Source organism: Tiliqua scincoides, chromosome 2 (genome assembly GCF_035046505.1).
Source record: "Tiliqua scincoides isolate rTilSci1 chromosome 2, rTilSci1.hap2, whole genome shotgun sequence".
NCBI classification, from domain to species: domain Eukaryota; kingdom Metazoa; phylum Chordata; class Lepidosauria; order Squamata; family Scincidae; genus Tiliqua; species Tiliqua scincoides.
Window position 1 is genome coordinate 178,366,851 of NC_089822.1, and position 21,980 is coordinate 178,388,830.

At 40.7% G+C, this 21,980-nt stretch overlaps 1 protein-coding gene across 1 annotated transcript in view; it reads right to left on the reverse strand.

Annotated features, from left to right (window-relative positions):
* The window catches only part of NEURL1B (neuralized E3 ubiquitin protein ligase 1B), a 62,655-nt gene that overhangs the window by 11,656 nt on the left and 29,019 nt on the right, over positions 1 to 21,980 (reverse strand). The window contains exon 2 of the mRNA XM_066617140.1: positions 1,239 to 1,799. Coding sequence (XP_066473237.1) covers positions 1,239 to 1,799 — 561 coding nt within the window. The remainder of the gene's footprint in view (positions 1 to 1,238; positions 1,800 to 21,980) is intronic.

A 21,980-nucleotide genomic window follows, 5' to 3' on the forward strand; every position in this document is an offset into this window, starting at 1 on the left:
CTGCTCTGTCCCAGTTCAATCTTCACACAAAACAGTGCATTTTTCTTTTTTAAACGTTGTGAGCAAGAGGTGCATTACAATGCCTGAGGATCCGTGAGCTGAAGGAGAGAGACTGCATTGGTGGTTCTCAAACATGGTCTTCAATTTTATGCATGCCAATTGAAACGATGCCCACTTAAAAATCACGGGAACTACGTTTCGTTTATGCATTCATCACGCCATTTATAGAGTACCACTTAACATTTTCACTAAAGCTCAATTATCTTTTGCAATCATGCTTGAATTGACAGGAGTGCCAAATCCTCTCTTTTTAAGTTAAGTCTGGAGCTGCCTACATATACAGTAAATCAAAACCAGAAAGGGAAAGCAGGATGGGTTGTGGTGGCTTTATGCAGATAACCCGTATCACACCAGAGGCATATATTGGGTTCATATTCTGAGAACAGTTAAGGCCACAGATTACATCAGAGGCCTTGTGTGTGTGCCCCAAATTCCTAGTGCTTTGTAAACACATTCTGATGGACTTGTCTGTAAGGACAAAAATAAGTTTGTGCTCATGGCTCACTTCTAGGTAGGTTGGCTAAAGCCAAGTTATCACCTGAACTCTGCAGGACAAGGTTATAAAACAAGAGCCAATAAATCTCTTGTCTAAGTGGGATAACTTCAAGAAGAAGAAAAACCCAATGCTTTGGAAAAGTTTTCAAACTCTTGGAAAGAGAATTACAGCAGTGCTGTCCCTGTTGGAGCCCTCTGATAAGCAGAGAAGCTGGTGTTTCTCTTATGTCTAGGTGCTGCGCTTTCTAAAAAACCTGATAGGGCAGGAATGTAACGTGAGAGGCTCCAAGTGGCCCTCGGAAGAGATAATGACTATAAAGCTAGAGCTGAAAGGGAGAAAAAAGACGCGCCTGTCGGATGAGTCATAGCACTCCACTGGGCCACGATACGCACAGCTAGCAATTTGTAGAGCCCAAGTGAGAGGCCAAATTGTAGAGGCCTCATTTCACTGTCTGACTCTCTTTGGTCAAAGGTATTTTGCTTTCTCCTGTTTTGTATAAGGAAGAATTTTGTTTTGCATAAGGAAGAATTCAATCAAAAGATACAACCAAGACAATGATAAATCATTTGTAGCTTTCTTATTGCATCACAAAGGTCAGACATTCCATTTGCTTTCTCCCTGAGCAGGTCACTAGTTTTGAAAAGCTTAACATATGCAAGGAAGACTTAATTTATATACCTACCTAGTATCTGTATTTCATGGGTAATTCCATAGACATCTATCAGAGCCCAGAGGGGCCCAGAGACTTTGACGCCACAATGAAATAGTATTGGCTCCTCATCATTAATGCTATAAAAAACTCTCCCATGACGATCGACCCAGAAAGCCAGGATGTTGTCTCTTAGTGCAAACCTCTCTGGCAGAGCTTTGGCCCAGAAGCCTGGTCGTGTCACCAGGTCTGGACAGGCATACTTTGGTATGTCATCTGCACTCATCTGTGATGGATCATGAGTGGTGAAGCCAAAGCGCAGTGCCCCGCTCCACCCATGGTGCACAGATACCAGCTTGAGCCGCACTTTCTCATATGGATGAATGGGTCGGTTGGTGAAAGTGATGCCATTGCAGAAACTGTTCCTCCGGGTAGCCTTGCGAGAATGGGCATCTAGGCGGATATTTTTCCCTTTAGCCTGGAAGTGAAATCGTGGCGGCTCAGTAATGGTGAGAACAGACCGCCTCTCGTGGCTACCATTGGGCAGTGTGTAATAAGGCCTATGGGATACCGACCGGGCCTGTTGACTTGTGTCTGCAAAGAGAGGGAAAGAAAAGGCATCGTTAAGAATTTCTCACTTAAGGAAACTATTCTAATTTTAGTTGCAACACAAAGAAAATAGCTCCTTTGTATTTCTTGTCTTGTATTTCAACATAAGTGCCATGAATTTTCCCTTATCAGTTTTTAAAGAATAAATATAAATGTACAGAGCTAGTGCTGACCCACAAGATAAAATAATGTAAAAAGCAAAAAGCAAATAAGGCAACATTCATTGCAAAATTCTGGAAAAATCTAATGCACATGAGGATTTATGGAAAAAAAAATTGGCTCCTATGAAAGCTGTTTTTGTACATCTAACTTGTGACTTCTTGTTATGGAAGAACAGTGTAATGGCAAATATTCAGTAATCATTTCCTTTATTTTTAATGAGAGATACACATAAACACACACAAATCTCAGTAAGACAAGATCAAAGCTTCTTACTTAATAAGCCACACCGCACAAAAAAGTCAAATGACTTTATTGTTTTAGCCCTTAGCCATTACAAGTAGCCCCAAACCAAAATTCTCAGCTGAGAGGCACAAGGCACACACACAAAGGCCAGGTTGATTTGTCTATTTATTCTAAAATGGGTTACCTGCCTTTCTCTTGTCAAATTTAAACTGCGATTCAATAATAAAACTCAAATTACAACAATCTAAATTTAAAATGAAATAAAATGTAGTTATTGTGCAACATTAAACCATGGTCTAGCATTAGGAGCAAAAACCCCTTCAGACCTGTGTGTGAAGGAAGGAGACCAGAAACGTCAGTACCTGGTTAAGAAGTAATCTTTGTTGTTTATATCTGAACACAGCAAACTGTGGCTTGCTCAAACCAGTTTGCTGCCAAGCCAGGACAGTTTGGACATAATGACAAGTTGAAATTTATTTTATAGCAGCATTAGGAAGCCTCCAGTCTCCTCCGCTTGCTCATGATGGAAAAGAAGGAGTGCAGGAACCCAAAGTTTGAGCCCAGCCATGATCTCTTTTTCATTGTTTCCACTTGTCCTATCAATCCAATCCAGGGGTGCTCAATAGGTGGATCGCGACCTACTGGTAGATCGCGAGGCAAAATGAGTAGATCGCGGAGTGCCGACCCCCCCTTTCAGGTGCCTCTGGGAGGAAACGCCGGGAGTAAGGCCCATTGTACTCAATGGGGCTTACTCCCAGGTAAGTGTGGCTAGGATTGCAGCCTCACAGCCTAATCCTAGGCATGTCTACTCAGGAGTAAGTTATACTCAGTGGGGCTCAAGGTACACCAACATACATTGTACACATAAATGTTATATGTTATGATGGCACGAACATTGTAAAAAAAACTCTGGTAGATCTCCGGGCCTTGCTGGGTTTCAGAGTAGCTCTCGAGCCAAAAAAGTGTGAGCACCCCGATCCAATCCAATCTTCCAATTTAACCTGAGTGAGGGGTAAAAGTGTCAAGCTGAGAGTCATGAAGTATTCAGCTCTGCAGTTGTGGTTGGCAGAATGAAGTTCTCATTAGACACAGGAGACCAGAGCTCAAATCCCATTCCTACTCAAACCCACTAAGCATCTTCCCCTGTTGAAAACATTTTATTTATTATATTCTTCTAGCTTAGAACTCAAGGAGACGTACATGGTGTTCTCAGGTGGTCACCTATCCAGGTGTGACCAAAGCTACGAGGGTTGCCCAGAAAGTAATGCACCACATTTTTTTTCTTCAACAATTATTTATTGAACACAATGAAACTTACACACAAGAAAGAATGATGTTTCTTCTACACTCCCTATTTTTCCACGTAATCTCCGTCCAGTTCTATGGCCTTCCTCCAGCGAGACACAAGGGCATGTATGCCCTGTCGGTACCACTCCTTGTTCTGGTCACAAAGCCATTTCTGCACTGTGCGAATCACCTCTTCGTCATCCTCAAAATGTCTTCCGCGAATGGCATCCTTTAATGGCCCAAACAAGTGGAAGTCTGAGGGAGCTAGGTCAGGGCTGTAAGGTGGATGGGATAACACAATCCAACCCTGTTTAGTGATGTGTTCCGAAGTCCTCAAACTTGTGTGAGGCCGAGCGTTATCATGTTGAATCAAACACTCACCTGGGTTGTTATGGCGCCGAAGTTGCTGGAAGCGCTTCTTGAGTTTGGTTAATGTCTTCACATAAGCTTCAGAATTAATGGTGCTGCCTCTTGGCATCACATCAATGAGTATGACGCCCTCACAGTCCCAAAACACAGTGATCATGACCTTACCAGCGGAAGCAGTTGCTTTGAATTTTTTCTTCTGTGGAGATTGAGGATGACGCCATTCCATCGACTCTCATTTTGTTTCGGGCTCAAAATGGTGAACCCAGGTTTCATCACCTGTCACAATCCTGGACAAGAACGCTTCCCCCTCATCTTCAAAACGTTTCAGCAACTCAGAAGAAATGTTTTTTCTGAGAGGTTTGTGGTCCACCGTAAGACAGCGCAGAACCCATCGTGCACACACTTTTGAGTAATCAAGAGCACAGATGATTGCATCCACGCTTCCTTTGCTGATTGACAGCTTCAGCGCCAACTGCCTAGTCGTTATGCGTCGGTCCTCTCGAATGAGCACATCAGCAAGCTGCGTCTTGTCAGGTGTGACAGCCGTGGATGGCCGCCCCAAACGCTGCAAATCTTGGAGCTCTGCCAAACCACCTTCTAATGGCCTCACCCTCTGTGCCCAGCGACTAACCGTACTTCTGTCAACTGCAGATTCTCCATAAACTGTACACAAACGTTTCTGAATGTTCCCAACAGTTTCTTTCTCCGCAGAGAGAAATTCAATGACGACATGCTGCTTGTAACGTACATCACTTACAGACGCCATTTCGAAACACTGCTGCAGCTACGCTATCTGTCTGAAGAAACCAAAAATTTGTGTGCGCACTCCTGAAAATTCAAATAATGTATATCTAAAGTTTCGCATTCGTACCGTTACTGTAGGCTGAGAAAAAAAATGTGGTGCATTACTTTCTGGGCGACCCTTGTAAATCCTACTCAGCTTCAGCAAAGTAACTGTATCATGTGTCCTCAAATCAAGCCCTAGGAGTATGTTGCCCTCTGCTAGTTTTCTCTGTCCTTTTTTTTTGTGGGGAAATCATTCAGACTTTCAATTCCATTCCTAATTTGCAACCTGAAATGGTAATATCCAGGAAGGGCTGTATATGCCACATCATGGCTCAAGTTACTTCTTTCAACCTCAGAGCTTCATCTACAAAACTGGAACTAGAAGTAAACTACCTCACAGGGTTCAGGTAGGGATAAATGAAATAAACAGTGACTAGTCCTGAGCTTTAGGGACAAGATAGGCTTTTACTCACAAGAAGCTGCTATTTAGTTCTCTCACTGTTTCCACATCCTCTATACCATCCATTTTCAACCACTGTGCTGTGGCACACTGGTGTGCCACAAACGGTCTGCAGGAGTTTGGGGGAGGGTCATTTATTAGTAGAGCCATTGGGGGATGTGAGCCCCCTTCTAACAGAATGGTGTGCCTTGTCAATTGTCAAAAAACTGTTGGTGTGCCTTGACAATTTTAGTACCTTGTCAATGTGCCTTGAGATGAAAAAGGTTGAAAATCACTGCTCTGCATCAAATATTATCATCCAGACAAACTAGGAAAACAAAACTTCCACCTACAGTTTATTTACAAGTATTATTAGGCAATATTAAAACCCATAATTGTTAATTATAGGATAAGGAATAGTTCAGGGAAAGTTCAACAGGCTTCCCACTTCACAAAACAGGTTTATTTTACCAGTGGATTATTATTATTATTATTATTATTATTATTATTATTTATACACTGCTTTCCAACAAAAAGTTCACAAAGCAGTTTACAGAGAAAAATCAAATATTAATCTTGGAGCAGAAATTCGGTTTTTCAGAGACTGGGGGTATGCCCCTCCATACTTGGAAGAAAGGGGTGGGGGGAATGTAATCTTCACTCATCGCAGAGAGAATTCCCACTGAATGTGCAGCTGGAAGAAGAATTTCAAATACTGGAGAAGGCTCACTTTGAACAATCCAAGACATTTGAACTTTTGTAATTTTTTTACCTGACAGGGCATATCAAAAAGGTATTAGCTGAACTCAGCAGCCACACTGCAGTCAGATTTGTGCTTTTGTGAGGTAATTCACAGTAAAGCTACCTGCAATTCTCTCTGATAATGCTCCAAGAAAGGACTTCCTGCTTATTTACAGTTTGATTCCAGAAAATCCCCAGTCCAGTTTCCCATGCAGATACTGAGAGTATTTCAGATTTCTGTCTGACATCTCAAGGTTGCAATGCTGGCATAGCTGCCTGAGAGTACAGCCCATAAGCACAGTGGGATTTACTTACAGACAAAATATGGGGAGGACAGCAAGCCTTATCCATTTTTGATGAGACTCAGCTAGGAAGAAAGAGTCTGATTTGTTCGTAGGTCTTTAACAGCAACCTGATCTATCAAAATCAGCAGGAGATAAGTATCACCTGCTAATGTCTGCAGATCAAGCTTCCCCTGAAGGCACAAGAACACGGGCCACACCTGGCAGATCTACCTGTCTTTGTGACATCTGTACCAAACACAATCCCAAACAGAAGCTGTGCCTCCCAGGAAGCTACACAAGTTTGTATTGTAAACATCCTGCAAAGGATGAGAGATGTGTTTTAAAATCTTCACTCTTTCTGGAAAGTTAAGACTCAAAATAAATAAAAGGGAGGGGAATGTCTTGAGGTTTCCAAGCAAAGCATGTAGGTTGTAAACTACCTGGCCTTCTGTGCACAACAGGTTCTGTTAGAAAAGCTGACAAAAGCCTTGTGATCACTGGCAGCTTTCTGTAGGTGAAAATATACTGTTTCTGGACACAGCATCCTGGGAATTTCACTCTCTTTATGAACACCTAACTACATGGCAATCTTGGAGAGGTGAGAAACTCCTTCCAAGATCTTTTTTTTTTTTTTTAAAGCAGCAGTGGGAATAGCATAAGCACACAATACTATCTTTTGATGTATTAGAAATAGCAGCATAACTTTTAAGATACTACTTTTCTTTGAATATACCTTAGGGACAAAGACAGATGAAAAAATAATGGATGCTTTGTCTCCTAAATGAACAGTCAGTTATAGATATGCTCAATTGTAAACATTCTCAGGCATTCAGGGCAGTGTTTACCCTGCTAAATAGCGGAAGCTTTATCATAAACTTCAGTAAGACAGTGATAAGGCCAGAGCTCAGAAACAAAAAGGTTGCCACACACAAATGCATTAAGGTCTTTAAAAAATACATTCTTATGACTGTGGCTGCAACCTGCTCCCAGTTATCAGTATCGTTATCTACAATATAAATTTGCTTTGTGAATGGCAGATCAGTACAATAATGTGCCACTATGCTTTCTGTACACTCTGATCAGATTCATTAGAAACAGCTACAGGAAAATGTCAGGCGTGCTCTCTCTCTCTCTCATATGTCTTTTAAGTAGAACCTTCCTCCAAATGAGACTTCTTTCCATTGTCCTCAGTTGACCAATTGGAGGTGACAACCACTCCACTCAGACGCACTAGCCCACCTGCCACAACCAGAATTGGTTGCTAGAGGAAAGCACTGGGAAACAATTGAATAAATATACCCTTTTGAACAGAAAAGAGGGCATTTCGCTATCTTCAATAAACAGGAACACAATGTTTGCTCCAGTACAAGCTATGCAGGTGTGCTGAGAAAGTGTTCAACTGAGGAAGCTAATGTGTCGCCCAAAGAATGAAAAGAAAACATGGAAATCATTCTTTTTGTATGTTCTATTCTATTCCTTGTCAAGATACAGGCTTAGCAAAGATGAGAGCAAAGGTTATAAAGGAGAGTAAATGTTTTGATATAATAAAGAATTAGATTTGCATTTATCAAAGAAATGTATAACAGACACAGAGCTGAAATAGAATGATCCATAATGTCAAAAGAGATGGAAAAGCAACCACATAGCCAGAAAAACCGCCTTCGTTCCAAACTGATGAACAGGAAGTTTGGGCCAGGGGTTATTTTAAAAAGAAGAAGAGGGAACACAGGAAAGCATGTTGCGATTATACAATAGGAAACTATCCAGAAGGAAATGAGTGGATCATTTATTTATAATGCCATCCTTTACTAGCACAAACACCTGTCAGTTACCCTTTTAAAAATAAAGCACTTGGCATGAGCAAGGAGAGGCATTATAACAATGAAAGAACATTGCTAATGGGATTTACTCCATAGCATACAAGACTTTTGACAAAATAGTTCACAAGCCTACTGCTTTAAAATGGGTAGCCTCCAGAAAAGATGGGGAGAAAAAACTGGCAAACCCCAACCCCAATTCTATAAGCCAATAACCCATTCTCACCCCAGTGTGGACATTAATCTCTATCACTGTCAAGTTCTTAGCGAAATCAACAGTCATTCTGCAAAGGAGATGGCTAACCAGCAATAACTTTGGTAACTCATAATGTGGTTCAAATTGGTGGATAGAAGATAATGGCCAAAGTATTAAGAACACCCGACACCATATGACCAGCTGGCATGTAAGTTAAGGCAGAAATCTGACAGTGTCAGTTGGAAGCAAGTTTAACTGCAAATGCAATATGAACCCTGTTGAGTATCAATGATGGGTATGAAAACATTACGGTTCGCCCATACAAGAAAGAAAATTGAAATGGAGACATAATGCAAGACATCCCCATTACTAGAAATGTCTAGAAATGGGACATTTTATATCTACTGATCAAAATGTAGCACATGCTTGCAGTATCCTTTATAGAAGGGTATCACAGAAGAAGAAACAGGAAGAGAAGGCCAGGAATGAAATGAGAACATGTGCGTATTTCAATTTGGAGAAGTATGACATTTTCTGCTTCAAATATTTTTAAGCATCCTGAGATTCAGAGAAGGGAATCTGTAGTGGCAGTCAGAAATGAATCTATGATTGCAGAACGGAAAGTGTATTTACTAATGACATCAATTTGTCTGTATGTTATGTTATTCCTTAAGAACACTGAAAGCATTACAGTAGTTTACTTATTTATTAATTCCTTCAGATCTCTTTGGAAATCTTCCAAACCATCTCTCATCTCACACTTTAGCCCCTCACCCACTAAGTGTGTATTTAGTCACACACCTTTTAATTAGCAAATTAACATATGAAGGTTTGGAAGAGCCTGGTTGCTTGGAAAGGGGGCTCAGATGATGTATTCACGCAGATGATTTATTCAGAAAACCAATTTGCTACCAATCCTAAGAGTTGGTGTTTTGTTGTTTAAAGAGGAAAAAGGAAAACACCATGATTGATAATTAAAATATTACGTTTGGGTTTGTTTAAAAAAAAAGAAAAAAAGACTGGATTAAAAAATAGTTTAATTTGATACATCTCTGGTATTGCTTGGCTTCATAACTGGGAAAATGGGGGGGGGAGCCAACCCTAATTTGTTTTAATGTGAATTTTAATAACTGCACTGCGGTTTTCAAAATTCCAATTTTAGAACAAAACTCTTACTGTAAACAATACTTAAACCAAGATTCCCCAAGACACCGGAAACATAGTTTGCCACATCTCCTCCAAAGCATAAATCTATCTTGTGTCTTTGTTCTCAGTCATACTTATCAACATTACAATCACACAATGTTCATCTTGTGAACACTCAGGCAGCTTAAACTGTTTGGTGTCTCAGATAAATGTGAAGGATAAGTCTGATATTAAAAGTCAATTTATAAGCACACTCTTCTCACTAAAAGTGCATAGAGCATGAAAGACTAGCTAGCTTCGCAGAATCACGTACAGTGGAAGAAATCAGAAAACCTTCTAATTCAATGTTCCACCTCAAGGCAGGCCCTCCACATGTCAGCCCACATTATGCAAGCTGTGGCCATAATCAAAAGGCAGGAGAGAATAAAGTGAACCAGACAAGATACCTACATACTACAGTAGTCAGCACCAGAGGACTGAAACCAGAGGACTACACACTACAGAAAAAAAGAAACCCACCACCTCAGTTATCTAGGTACCCAGTCAGTCAAAGGTAGAAGAAAATTCTTTCCCAAGCCCAAATATGGCATTGATATTAAAACATTTAAACAGGTTCACTATATTCAACATCCTCTCCCAAGCTGTACTCAGCTCTGCACCCAAAAGGTAATGATGGAAGATCTTGGGTGTAACAACTAAGTTTTCTTGATCACAAAAGGTCAGAAGAACTGAAGCATCAGATTAGATATCACAAGATACACATCATAAATGTATCCAGTTCTGTCGATGTGGCTAAATGCCTTGCATTATTTCTTGAAGATTCTCTCAAGACAGTGTAATTTTACTCATTTGATCTTTTTGGATCCCTTTATAGGCTCCTGGGAAAAGAGGTGCCTGGATTACTTTAATGTTTGCAATCTTTCCCCTGAGTCTTTAACAATGATGAGCCTGGGAGACGCAAAAGAAATTTTGCGTCAGAGGTTGGTGGATCTTGAAATGAGATCTGCGAGAGCCAGACTTTCTACATATGTTTTTCTTGGGGATCAAGCTCTTATGCTTTCTCCTGCCAAGTATTTTTATAACATCGTTATTCCAAAATTCAGGATTGCTTTTACTAAAGCCAGGTGCAATGCACTCCTATCAGCAGTTCTTTTGGGGCGTTACGCAAAGCGTCCTTATTCAGAGAGACTGTGCCCCTGCCATAATGATGTGGTGGAGACAACTGCCCACATTATTCTGCAATGTCCAAATTATGATGATTTGCGATATAAATTTATTTCCCCGGTTTTTGGCGCTGTAACGGGAATGCAGGTGGAGGAGCAGCTTGCCTTTCTGCTGTCTGATGTAAATCCTGATATATCGCTCAGGGTGGCCCGTTTCTGTCATGCTGCACAGTTGATAAGAAAGAAAATTGAGAGTATAAATTGATGATTTTATGATTTTATATATGTGTAAAGGGATGTTGGTTTTAATTTTGTGTAATTTGTTGTGTTGTTTTGTGACTAGCTGGTCGGATGACCGTTAATAAAGTATCTATCTATCTGTATCCAGTTCTGAATGGGAAGAAATAAAGTTCTTGGTAGGCAACTTACTCATGAATCCATTATTTAGAACAGGGGTGTCCAAAGCTTTTGGCAGGAGGGCCACATCATCTCCCTGACACTGTGTCGGGGGTGGGGGGAAAAAGAATTAATTTACATTTAAAATTTGAATAAATTTACATAAGTTTACATAACTGAATATATTAAAGATTAACTTATATAAATAAATGAAGGTCTTGCAATAGCTCAAGGTCTATAAAAGGCCTTGCACAAAGCAAGGCTGGCCTTTCCTTTGCTGCCACTGCCGCATCAGAGACGTGAAACAACAAGCAGTGGAGGGAGCCCTCATCCCACAGCTCACGTGAGAGGTCAAACAGGCGCTGAGAGCAGTTGCATCAGGCCAGTGCGGGCTCCAACAAATCTCCGGAGGGCCAGAGGGTCATTGGAGACTGGGGGCTCCCTGAGGGCTCCACTGAGAGGCCTTGAGGGCTGCAAGTGGCCCCAGGGCTGGGGTTTGGGCACCCCTGATTTAGAATGTTCCTAGATTAATGGTTTCCAAACTCCTACAGGGGAGTTGGGAACCAGGTAAGAGTTTGCATGGACAGGGAGGGAAGTGGGGAGGGGGCAGCAACAGCACTGTAGGGATCCCAGTGCTGCCACTGCCAAGGAGCCTTTTTACTTACCTGGGAGGCAGCACTGGGCTCCTGCATGGTCCTGGAGGCTTGCAGCCCTTTCTCATCTCCTCTGCAGCTGCTGTAAAAAGCCCTTGTCTCCTATCTAAAGCTACTTCCTGTTTCTCCCCCAAAACTTAGATTGGAGATAAGGGCTTTGTAAACATGCTGCAGTGAAGATCAGAGGGAAGCCTCCAGGACCCTGCAAGGAGGCCAGGGTTGCCCTCCAGGTAAGAAAAAAAGCCACTTGGCAGTGGTGATTTCTGCAGCACTGTCGCTGATATCAGAGTAGGGCCACTCCCCTTAAGGGGGAATGCCCTGCTTCCAGTTCCCCAGTGGGTCATGATCCACTAGTTTGGGAACCACTAAATAATATACTTCTTACCACATTGTATAATTACAGTAGATTATGAAATTTACTGCCACAAGATGCAGTGATGGGCACCTGTTTAGATGGTTTTAAAAGAGTATTAAAAGGTCAATCACTATAAGGCATTATGTCTATATAGGACAGTGTTTCTCAACCAGTGGCAGATGAGATGGTGTCTGGTAGTACTTGCAGGACCCTTGGACACCTGCCAGAAAGACCAGGAATGCGACACAACAGACAGTGGTAGGAGGCTCAGCTCGGCAGGCAGAGCTCCAAAGCATGCTTTTCTGTGCTCTAAAGAGCCGTCCCTGTCCACCCTGAGCCTCTTACTGATGTTTGTTCCATTACATCTGGCCTCCAAACCCCGGCGTAACTGGCAATGATGTCATCGCCAGTTACTTCCAGTGGTACTTCAAACAGGTGAACCATGTGACAGTGGAGGAGGAGGACAAACGCTGAGAAACACAGATATAGAATTTTTATTTTCAGAGACAGTATCCCACTGCATGCCCGTTGCTTGGGAGCAACAACAGGAGCAGTCTATTATCTTCAAGCCCTGCTTGCAGACTTATTGGACACATCTGGCTGGCCACTATGGAATGGAAGCTGTATCTTTGGTCTGATACCGCAAGACTCTTTTTATATTCTCCTGAAGCGCTGCCAAAGGAGTCATTTGTGCATTATCTGTTGGACTTCCAGTATTAACATCTGAAGGGAGAATTAATGCATTGCTGCACATCCCAGATGCAAGTGGAGATATCACTACACATATCACCATAAATCCCCACTTCATACATAGGCTACTGAGGAACCATGAACAGAGAGGCTGTCCAGCTTTTGCTCATCCTCTGTCAATGCTACAAAGTAAGATCCAAAAAGCTTTTGAAAGCTTCCTTTCCCTGAACTATCTTGATTGCAATTTCAGAGCCATTAGTTACTGCATTGTTTTCTTGTCCCTAATTTTTCTCTCCCCTATCTGCTATTGCATGTTTGCTATACTTGTGTTTCCGGAATATCTGCTCACAGGATTGATTCTCTGGCAGCTCTTATCACACATTCAAAACACTGTATTTTCTACACGACTGACATTGATGTGGCAAATGTCACGACACCAAAAGTAATGGGTGAATATAGTCTCATCTCTTTTTCTAATCTGAAGTTATAAATGTCTTGACTTCTAGTCAGAGCTGCTATCTTTCTATACAATTATTCTTCTTAGTCCTTGTTAGATAAGAAAATTTTTTCTCTAGACATGGATTCCAAATCACACTGCTTTTACTGGTTCCCCCAGATCCCTAAGTATTTCAGAACTGCTCAGGCCACAATTTTACAACTTCTCTTGTGGAGCTTTTTCAGATGCTTATTTTCCTGAAGTGACTCACATGGCACCCCACATGCAAGAGCCAGATAGCACTGCCAGTGTATATTCTCTGAACCTTCTCTTTTTATTTATATATTTTTTAAAAGCTAGTAAATCTGTTTCTTAATCTATGCTGAACTGGGAAGATGTATTTTAATCATATACTTTTGGGATCCTAAAAAAGGTACAATAGTAAGCATTATGCAGTGCCTATGTATGTCTCAAGCCTTGCAGCTTGAAAATAAAACTCTTCAATCTAATTTATGCAGAACACTGAGTATTTCCTACACCTCTGATGCTCTTACCATCAGTGCCATGTTAAAATATTTTGCAGCTTTGTCAAACCCCACTCTTGTCTTTTACCAAAGTCAACTGAGCAATAGCCACTGATGAGTTAATTCCCTCTTATAGTCCTGAAGCACTCTACCAGCTCTAATTTACACAGATGGAAAGCAGTTGCAATTGTACTAAACATCTCTTCACACACATGCACAAAACAAGAACAACCCTGTATCAACAAGTCTCAAAGGCTGTTCTCCCAAATCAATTACTCTAACATTTTTCCATTTTACCTTGTTCTCTCCTGAGTGTTTAAAATGGCACCTGGAGTCCTGTACTGCTTTTGTATGTGCGCTGTGAAGGATTTAATGAAGTCAGAGTATGACAGAAAGACCTTATCTTAAATAAGGTGCCCTTCTGGAGAAAACTGGGCTACAAATCAAATCAATAAGAGTCAGCCTGGGAAACAAGATTCATTTAGAATTTTTCTCTACCAACAGAATCTCCTTGGTCATTTCCTATGGCATAACACAACTGCATATTCTCCCATGAATGATGACCCCATATAGACTTCAGTAGGAGATGCAGCTTCGGGAGGGACAAGCAAAAAACAACAAAAGATTAAAAAAAAATAACCTTAAATGTGCCATACTTTAATGGACAACTGCTCCAGTTTTCATTCCAGAAACAAAAAATAAAAAGATATAGGAGGCAAAGAAAGATTCAGAGGAGCATATGGCCAGCAACATTCAGGAAAATAAAAGGTTTTTAAAAAATATAGTATATTAGGAGCAGGAAAATTGATAGAGAAGCTGTCAGCCCACTGGACGGTAGGGGGAGATGATAATAGAGGACTGGGAGATTGCAGTAGAAAGTACTATCAATCTGTCCATAGCAGAAAACCTTGGGCAGATACTTCTGCCTGAACAGACCCTTCTGGAAAGGGTGACCAAAGAAATTAAATAAGGTTAAGAGAGGGAACATTGCAGAACGTTTTGACAAATTAAACAAGTCACAAGACTCAAATGGCACCCACCCAAGAGCTCTACAGACCTCAAGTATAAAATTACAGATCTTCTGACTATAATATGCAACTTATTCCTTAAAAAGGTCAATGCACCAGAGGACTAGGGGGTAGCTAATGTAACACCAATCTTTTAAAAAGAAGGGAGACCCAGGAAACTACAATTAACCTGACTATGCCATCTGCCCCCTCCTAACCTGTGCAGGATACAGCACAGGCCACTTGGCCTGCCTGTTCTAACACAGGTTAGGATTAGGCTGTTATTCAAATAGCATTTCTCGTATTTCTGTAGTAACATGTGACTGGCTTTATGGCACATTCGTGATACGCCTGGGCTGGCACAAGGTCCTTGAGCAGCCCAAGTGATTCTCTGGATTGCGCTCTCAGTCTTCATTTTATACTCGCTTTGAGATTCTATCATTCAAACAATTGTGAATCAATGGTGACAGCTGTTGCATGTCTGGCTGCCCTCCTCCAATCCTGCAGACTCTTCCAGACTTCAAAAGGTCTTTGTGATTGAGAAATGGACAACTGTGGACTCAAATGCAACCATTTCTTTTGTGCATTTTGTAAATCACTTAGGAAAAGGATGTGCTGCTGCTGGTAAGGTCTGAGAAACCTATCCCATGATGTCGAAATTACTAGTTTCAGAAGGAGTGCATTGGGAGCGATGCATCAACATGTAACTTTGCTTTTTTATTTCAGACCTTGATTTATACTATCTTGAATACGTTAGCGTACAGCTTAGTTTGAAGGAAAGCATTCAACGGTTTTGTATAAGCTCCTGTATTGCATCTCATAGCCTAGGTGACTGGAAATACACCTAGAAGGCAGAGTTCTTTTTCTAAATTAGCACGGTGCTGACCATATTCCAGATTTCCAGAGAAAGGCAACGTTTCATAGTCGCCAGGCTGAGGAGCCAATGGGTAGCAGGAAATGAAACTGCATAGAGTTCACAGAAATTGCATCTGAACTCTCATTACACACAAACCTTATTCTACTCTCACACCAACCCCCACCCCACTTGAAAACCATATTGTTAGGACTTAAGAACTGAATAATTCCCAACCCACCATAGCAAGACACAGCAGCAAGTCATTTCCCATTTTCTTCTTGTAATGCAGCAATCAACTTTTGTGCCACTTTCAGAGCAGCAAAATACGTCATCCCTGGAACAAATTTCATGAGTTTCGCTTGTGACTTGGTATTTTCCCATCCTAATTTTATCTTCTACCCTATGACATGTCCTAATGCAACCTTTGCACGTGGCAGTTCCTCTGAAAATAAAAAGAAGGACATTCTGTGCAAGGGGAGAACTTATACAAAGGCAGGATTCAGTCATTTCATTAAAAAGCTATGCACAACAGAACCATTACCTTGAAAGGGAAAACAACCTCAGAACCATGTCAGCCTGGTAAACTAAGCATCACAAGGCAAACTGCAGAAAGGAAGAACTGTTACTGGAGATAATCTCAAATAGCTGGCTGGTAAAAATACAAATTGCATCCAGGAAAATGACACTGAACTAAAATCCAAAGTTAGGATTAGATGCTATGATAATGACATACTACTCCATGACCACTTTTGGATACTCAAAAGATACACACTGATAGTGTTCTATTTCAAAGCAACAAACCCTTTGCACAAACATTCCTGAGTCCAATGAAGTATCCCTCAGGACCTTTCACCTCTGTGCAAACGTTAAATCAGTCCTTGACTCCAAACTGTCATCACCACAACTATCAGCACAAACCCAGTTGCAGTAGCATCCTGTACAGGTCATAATATTGTAAGGCACAGTAGAAAGACATGTGTGATGAGAAGCTACCATCATCCTCAAGGCTAAAAGGTCTTTCATATGCGATAAGAAAATTATCCCTTTCTTTTATGATATTAAGGTTCTTACGCCTACAGTAGAAATACCATCTTCAGGATATCAGATTTATTAGCGCTTTAACAAATATTTTGCTATTGAAAAAATGTAATTACTTCCTTTGCCAACACATCCCTTACTACTTCAAATGCAGTTTGGAATGTGGCTATAAGAGAATCACAGGACATTTACTGGGTAGTGCCTGGGATACCACTGATTGCAAAGTGACACCTCTCTTCAAACCCTACACCCACATTTTGGGTGTGCCTCTAAAATCTTTCAGCAGTTGTGAAAATTGCATGGGGATGGCAGGTATCACCTTTAAAATGCTGATCAGGGTGTCAGTCTTGGTTGTATGAGAATACCTCAAGCTCAAAAAAATGTTGGAAGCACTGAGCAGGATTCTCCTGCTATTCAAAAGGTCACTCAAATAAATTACTCTCTTCCATAAATAGTTCCGACCATTCCAAACATGTATTAGTTCAGAGTGTTTCCTAAAATCTTTTCTAATGATATTACAAATGGGGAGGGGAATTATATATTCCTTTCTAATTTCTGCCTTTTTTTGCTTTAGGTTATTATGTCTTGAATTTACATTGGGAGATAACCTTTTAATTCAATTGAACGTCAATTTCTCTCATCTGCAAGCTAATGGCAGTCAAGTCAAGACAAAAGAGGGTCTTTTAACATAAGTCAGATCAATTTCCAAAACTGCTTACTGTGATGTGCAATACTTCACCTGAGCTTTAGGAAGACTTGGGAAACAACACAGGAAACAGAAGGATAGGGAATTAATAATAATAATAATAATAATAATAATAATAATAATAATAATAATAATAATAATAATAATAATAATAATAATAATAATACAGGTATTTCTATACCGCCTTTCTTGGTCCTAAGATTTCTCCTTAGACTTTATTCAAGGCAGTTTACATAGGCAGGCAAATTTAAATCCCCGTAGGGATTTTTACAATTTTGAAAGAAGGTTTCTATCTTTCAAGAAACCACAACATTCAGATGTTTCTTTCTTGGTTTGGTCACACATTCTGGCCTCCATCCTCCCACGCTCAGAGCAGATGGAGTAGCTCGGCTCAGCTTGTCAGCTGCTTCAAGGTCGCACGGTGCTGGTGGCCTCGAACTGGCGACCTTCGGATGTTATCTTCAGGCAAATGGAGGTTCAACCCTCTAGACCAGACCTCCTGCCCATTGCTTAGCTGCATTTCTTTGCAATATCCAAAACTGCTCTTGAGGGGTAGTCTTTCCTAGCATGGCTTAAGGACAAGATTCCAAAGTGGCTTTGACATTCATGGGTCTTCTCTTACACAGACATGTTGATTGAAGTGATCACATTGCCTTCCCCATGTATCTCCAAGCACTAGGGCTGATTCACACATGTACGTACATCCCTTATCACTTTATTCCTTTACACATGGTACCGTACAACCAAAACAACCTGTCTCTTATGGAAAGCACTGTTTATAATGCAACATGAAACCATTATGGACAGCATTGCTCTGTGATAGGAAAGTAACCTCTGTAAGGGAAAAGTAAGCTAAGAATTCCAAAAAATGGTCTGTTAGTTATTAATTTTCATCTTCTACACCTTAAAGCAAGCTGTTCAGGTTGTGAATGTTAAAAAATTATTTTAAGAATTCTTTAAAATGAAGTTGTTTATAAATCTTAATGTTTTTAGGTCAAGTCTCCATCTTTGGAAGAATGTTTTTTAGAATCATTTAGTGAGTGTATGAAAGATGGAGAAGGGGCATAGCTCAAGCAATATTTTGTCTGTTCCAATATTTTTTGTGCACAAATGCAATAAAAGCATCTGCCTAATAGATAGATGGAAGCCTTGGAAGCTGCTCAGATTGTCATAATTGATCACATTCATTTGACACCTAAGTTTCTTTCCTCTTGTATTTACTTCAACAGTAGAACTTTTGAAAGACAGTTCCTGTGTAGGGAATTGAAAGTATCAAAATAAAGGACATAGAATTGGATGAAGTCTTTGGCCATGGTCAAAGAAAAATGTGCTGTCACCCACCAGGCAGTTAATCTTGCTACAATTAAATCACCTGTCAGTTTCCAGACTATGCTCATTAATAAAGTTTGCATACCTGTTACAACACCAAGGAGTAGTGGAGTCAACTACTGGAGGTTAATGCCACTTCATACAGTTGTGAACAGATTTGATCCTCAGGCTATCCCCTCCTCTAAAAGGGTACCAATTTTAATTACAATGTTTCAAAATTGTGGGATTTTATTCCATGGTGGGGTTTTGGTCAGAATACTTGGTAGACTATGCCAGTGCTTCTGAAATTGTGGGTCAGGACCCGCTAGGCGGGTCACAAGACAATTTCAGGTGGGTCCCCACTCACGTCAATATTTTATAGTTGATAGATTTAATGCTACTGTGGTATGTGACTGCATTTGGGGAAATGTTACAGATTTGAATTGGGCAGGAGGTCTGGTCTACAGGATAGAGCCTCTGCTGGCCCAAAGATAACATCTGAAGGTCGCCAGTTTGAGGCCACCGGCAGCTCCATGAATGGCGAAACTTTGAAGCAGCTAACAATCTGAGCTGAGTTATTCCACCTGCTCTTTGGTGTGAGCGAGGAAGCGTCTTGGTTGCCCTTCAAGTGAGAGATGAAGGAGCTGCTTGTCAGCCAGCGTGGGAGGCAACCGGGGGCAGAAGTGATACCAGGCCGTAAAAGATCTGTCTGAAATGTTGTGCGGTTCTTGAAAGATAGAACCTTTCTGTTTTTGTAAAAATCCCCTCGTGGTTTAGAGATAGCCTGCCTATGTGAACCACCTTGAATAAAGTCAAAGGAGTAATCCAATGACCAGAAAGGTGGTATACAAAGTTTGAGAACCACTGGACTATATATTTAGACTGCACTCCTACGAACATGGGCAGTCCAGTCCTAATTAAATCTCAGTACAATGATCCCGTGGTACCACTATGTCTTCCACTGTATCCTGCGAGGAGTTTTTGGCTGCAGGAGGTCTCCTTGGGATAAGGGGCATTTGTCCTTGGGATAAGGACATTTGTCCTGGGATAAGCTCCAGCAGCCACTATGGGTCAACTTGAACCTGCATCATAGAAACTAACAATGATATAGGTGGGATGTCAGTATTCACTGATTTGATATCCACTGATTTGACTCACCACTAATACTGAGGGCCACCTTTAAATGCCTTGTGACAAGGGAAAAAAGTGCAAAAATCCCATTTCCTACCTTCATGCTGTTTAATAATTATAATTTCATTCCATTAAATTCAATTATTCACCCTAACTAGTGGCTGAATGTGGTACAGCTTCTATACCTATACATTTTGGGGTGACAACGGAGAGGCAAGAAACCTGGTTCTTTAAAACTATTTTTCCACTGATTTAGTATCCACTGATACTTTTATACACTAGGGGTTCCAGAACCAAACTCCAGTGGATAACAAGACACGACCTGTACTTTCAAGGGAACAGAAGCACTGTAAGACTATTGAATTCAAAGACAGCCTCACTGATAGATTTCAAATTTCTAATGGACCAAATACCTTTGCACAAAATTAACAATAAAGCGTAGCTAGCAGTAGTGATTATGTCACTGACATTTTATGAGAACATCTACTGAAGATTTGATTTTAGATTAGAACGAGCAGTCTTCAAACCTGTTCCCCCTCCCTTCACAAACCACTTAAATAACAATGTTGTAACAGCATTTTTCATTCTTCTCCATTACTCAAATTTGGAGGGCCATGGAAAGGGTGTGTTAACTTGTATACCATTTCACATGCAGATACATTGTTTGCTACATAGGCAGGAACAAGGAAAGAATGCTGTAGCCTTTGAGAGGCAGGAAATCCATCCCATCCCCTACAGACAGAAAAGGTCACTTTTGTGGCCTTACACCAGCAAACTAATTGTTAAATAATTATTAAAAAAAGAGAAAAATAAGGCTTTAAAATAAAACAACAACAATTCAGCATGTTTGGTGCTTTTTATACAAGAGTTAGCTCAACCAGTAACACAGTAGAAAAGCGAGACCTTGGAGACATAGCTTCAAATTGTACCACAACAACTGACTCCACAGTCACTATTGCTTTGCTTCAGTTTCCCACCAGTAAAACTGGACAACCCTCAAGTATGTTTCACATACTTGTAATAAACCTTACAAAGACTCCATAAGTTAGATTAGTTTTATCCCCACATCTACAGTATTGGGCAGGGAGGCTAACTGGAGGCACCTCAATAAGTTCATGGTGGCGGCAGCAAGATTTAGTAAGAGCTAGTGTTGTTTTTGTACTGATAACAAAGATAACTCATCTTCTTCCGGCCTCTGACATTTTGTCCATCTGTTGTCTCTTCTCCATTGTAAACTCCTTGGGTTAGAGATGTGCTAGTTGCTGGGGATTTTTGCCAAGTGCCATTTATATTTACAGCAGCGTATAAATGATACCACACCGTGATTAATGGTGACAGTATTGTGCAAGTGCTATGAATTCCTCTGCACATACTTGCTGCTGTAGAATATTTATGAGTTTCCTGCTTGCAGACTTCAGCAGACCATTCTAACAAGGTTATCATTTGCAATGGAGAAGTTGTAGATGTTTCAAGGAGTTTATTTTTTTTTTCCATAAACATGCCCCCTCTCAAATTCAATCCCCATCTCTTTAACAAGAATGCTGATGATCTTGTTAATAGAATTGTTACAAGGACAAAGCTAAAGGTTATGGGAACAGCAATGGGGACATTAAAATATCAATTATTAACAATCACACTGTTGCTTGCATTTTAATGAGCAAGTGGAACAACTTAACCTTTTGGGGTGTTCTGGATCCACTTCACTTTCTACATGGCAATAAATTTATTCCAAATTGACTCATAACATGCATCTCTGTAACATCTTGTGCATCCTGTAACACAGGATAAAATATAGTTTACAGAGCAAGGTACTCACCTCCCAAGTGACAAGCCGAACTTCAAAACAGTCAATTTACTTTCTTAAAATGGTCTCAAAGGAAGCATGCCACTTCCCTGCTGTATGCAACAATCCTGACACTTTTCCTTCTTTTTCTGGTAGCTGCAAAAAGTGCAGCTACTCTTTTATTCAGCCACTTCCAAACAAGGCAGTTATAGCTCCTTTTTACCAATAGCCATTAGTATACAGACAGCTGCCAAGAATATATGCAGTTTTGTTTTTAAAAGGAGATAATCATAGTCATTGTTCCAGGTCATGTAAGCGAGATGGGCAACCATACTAGCAGTAGATTCAACCAGGAATGCATATTGGACTGCTAGAGAGCCACAAATCCCATAATGGAAAGGGAACAGAGGCTTCTGGAACAGAGGCTTCTGGGAAGATATTGCTTTCAATTACACTGGCCCCAGTATGACACTAGATTATAATTTGGTGTTTTGCTTTTTATTTACACACAGTTTAAACAGCATTCTGGCAAAGGAAAGGGACAATTATTTGGGAAGAACACCCGGGTGAGAATGATAAATAACCAGTGGCCTGCTCTTCAGTCATTTTACTGTATTTTGTTTTTCTTTTGTTTATCTGTAGAAAGAATA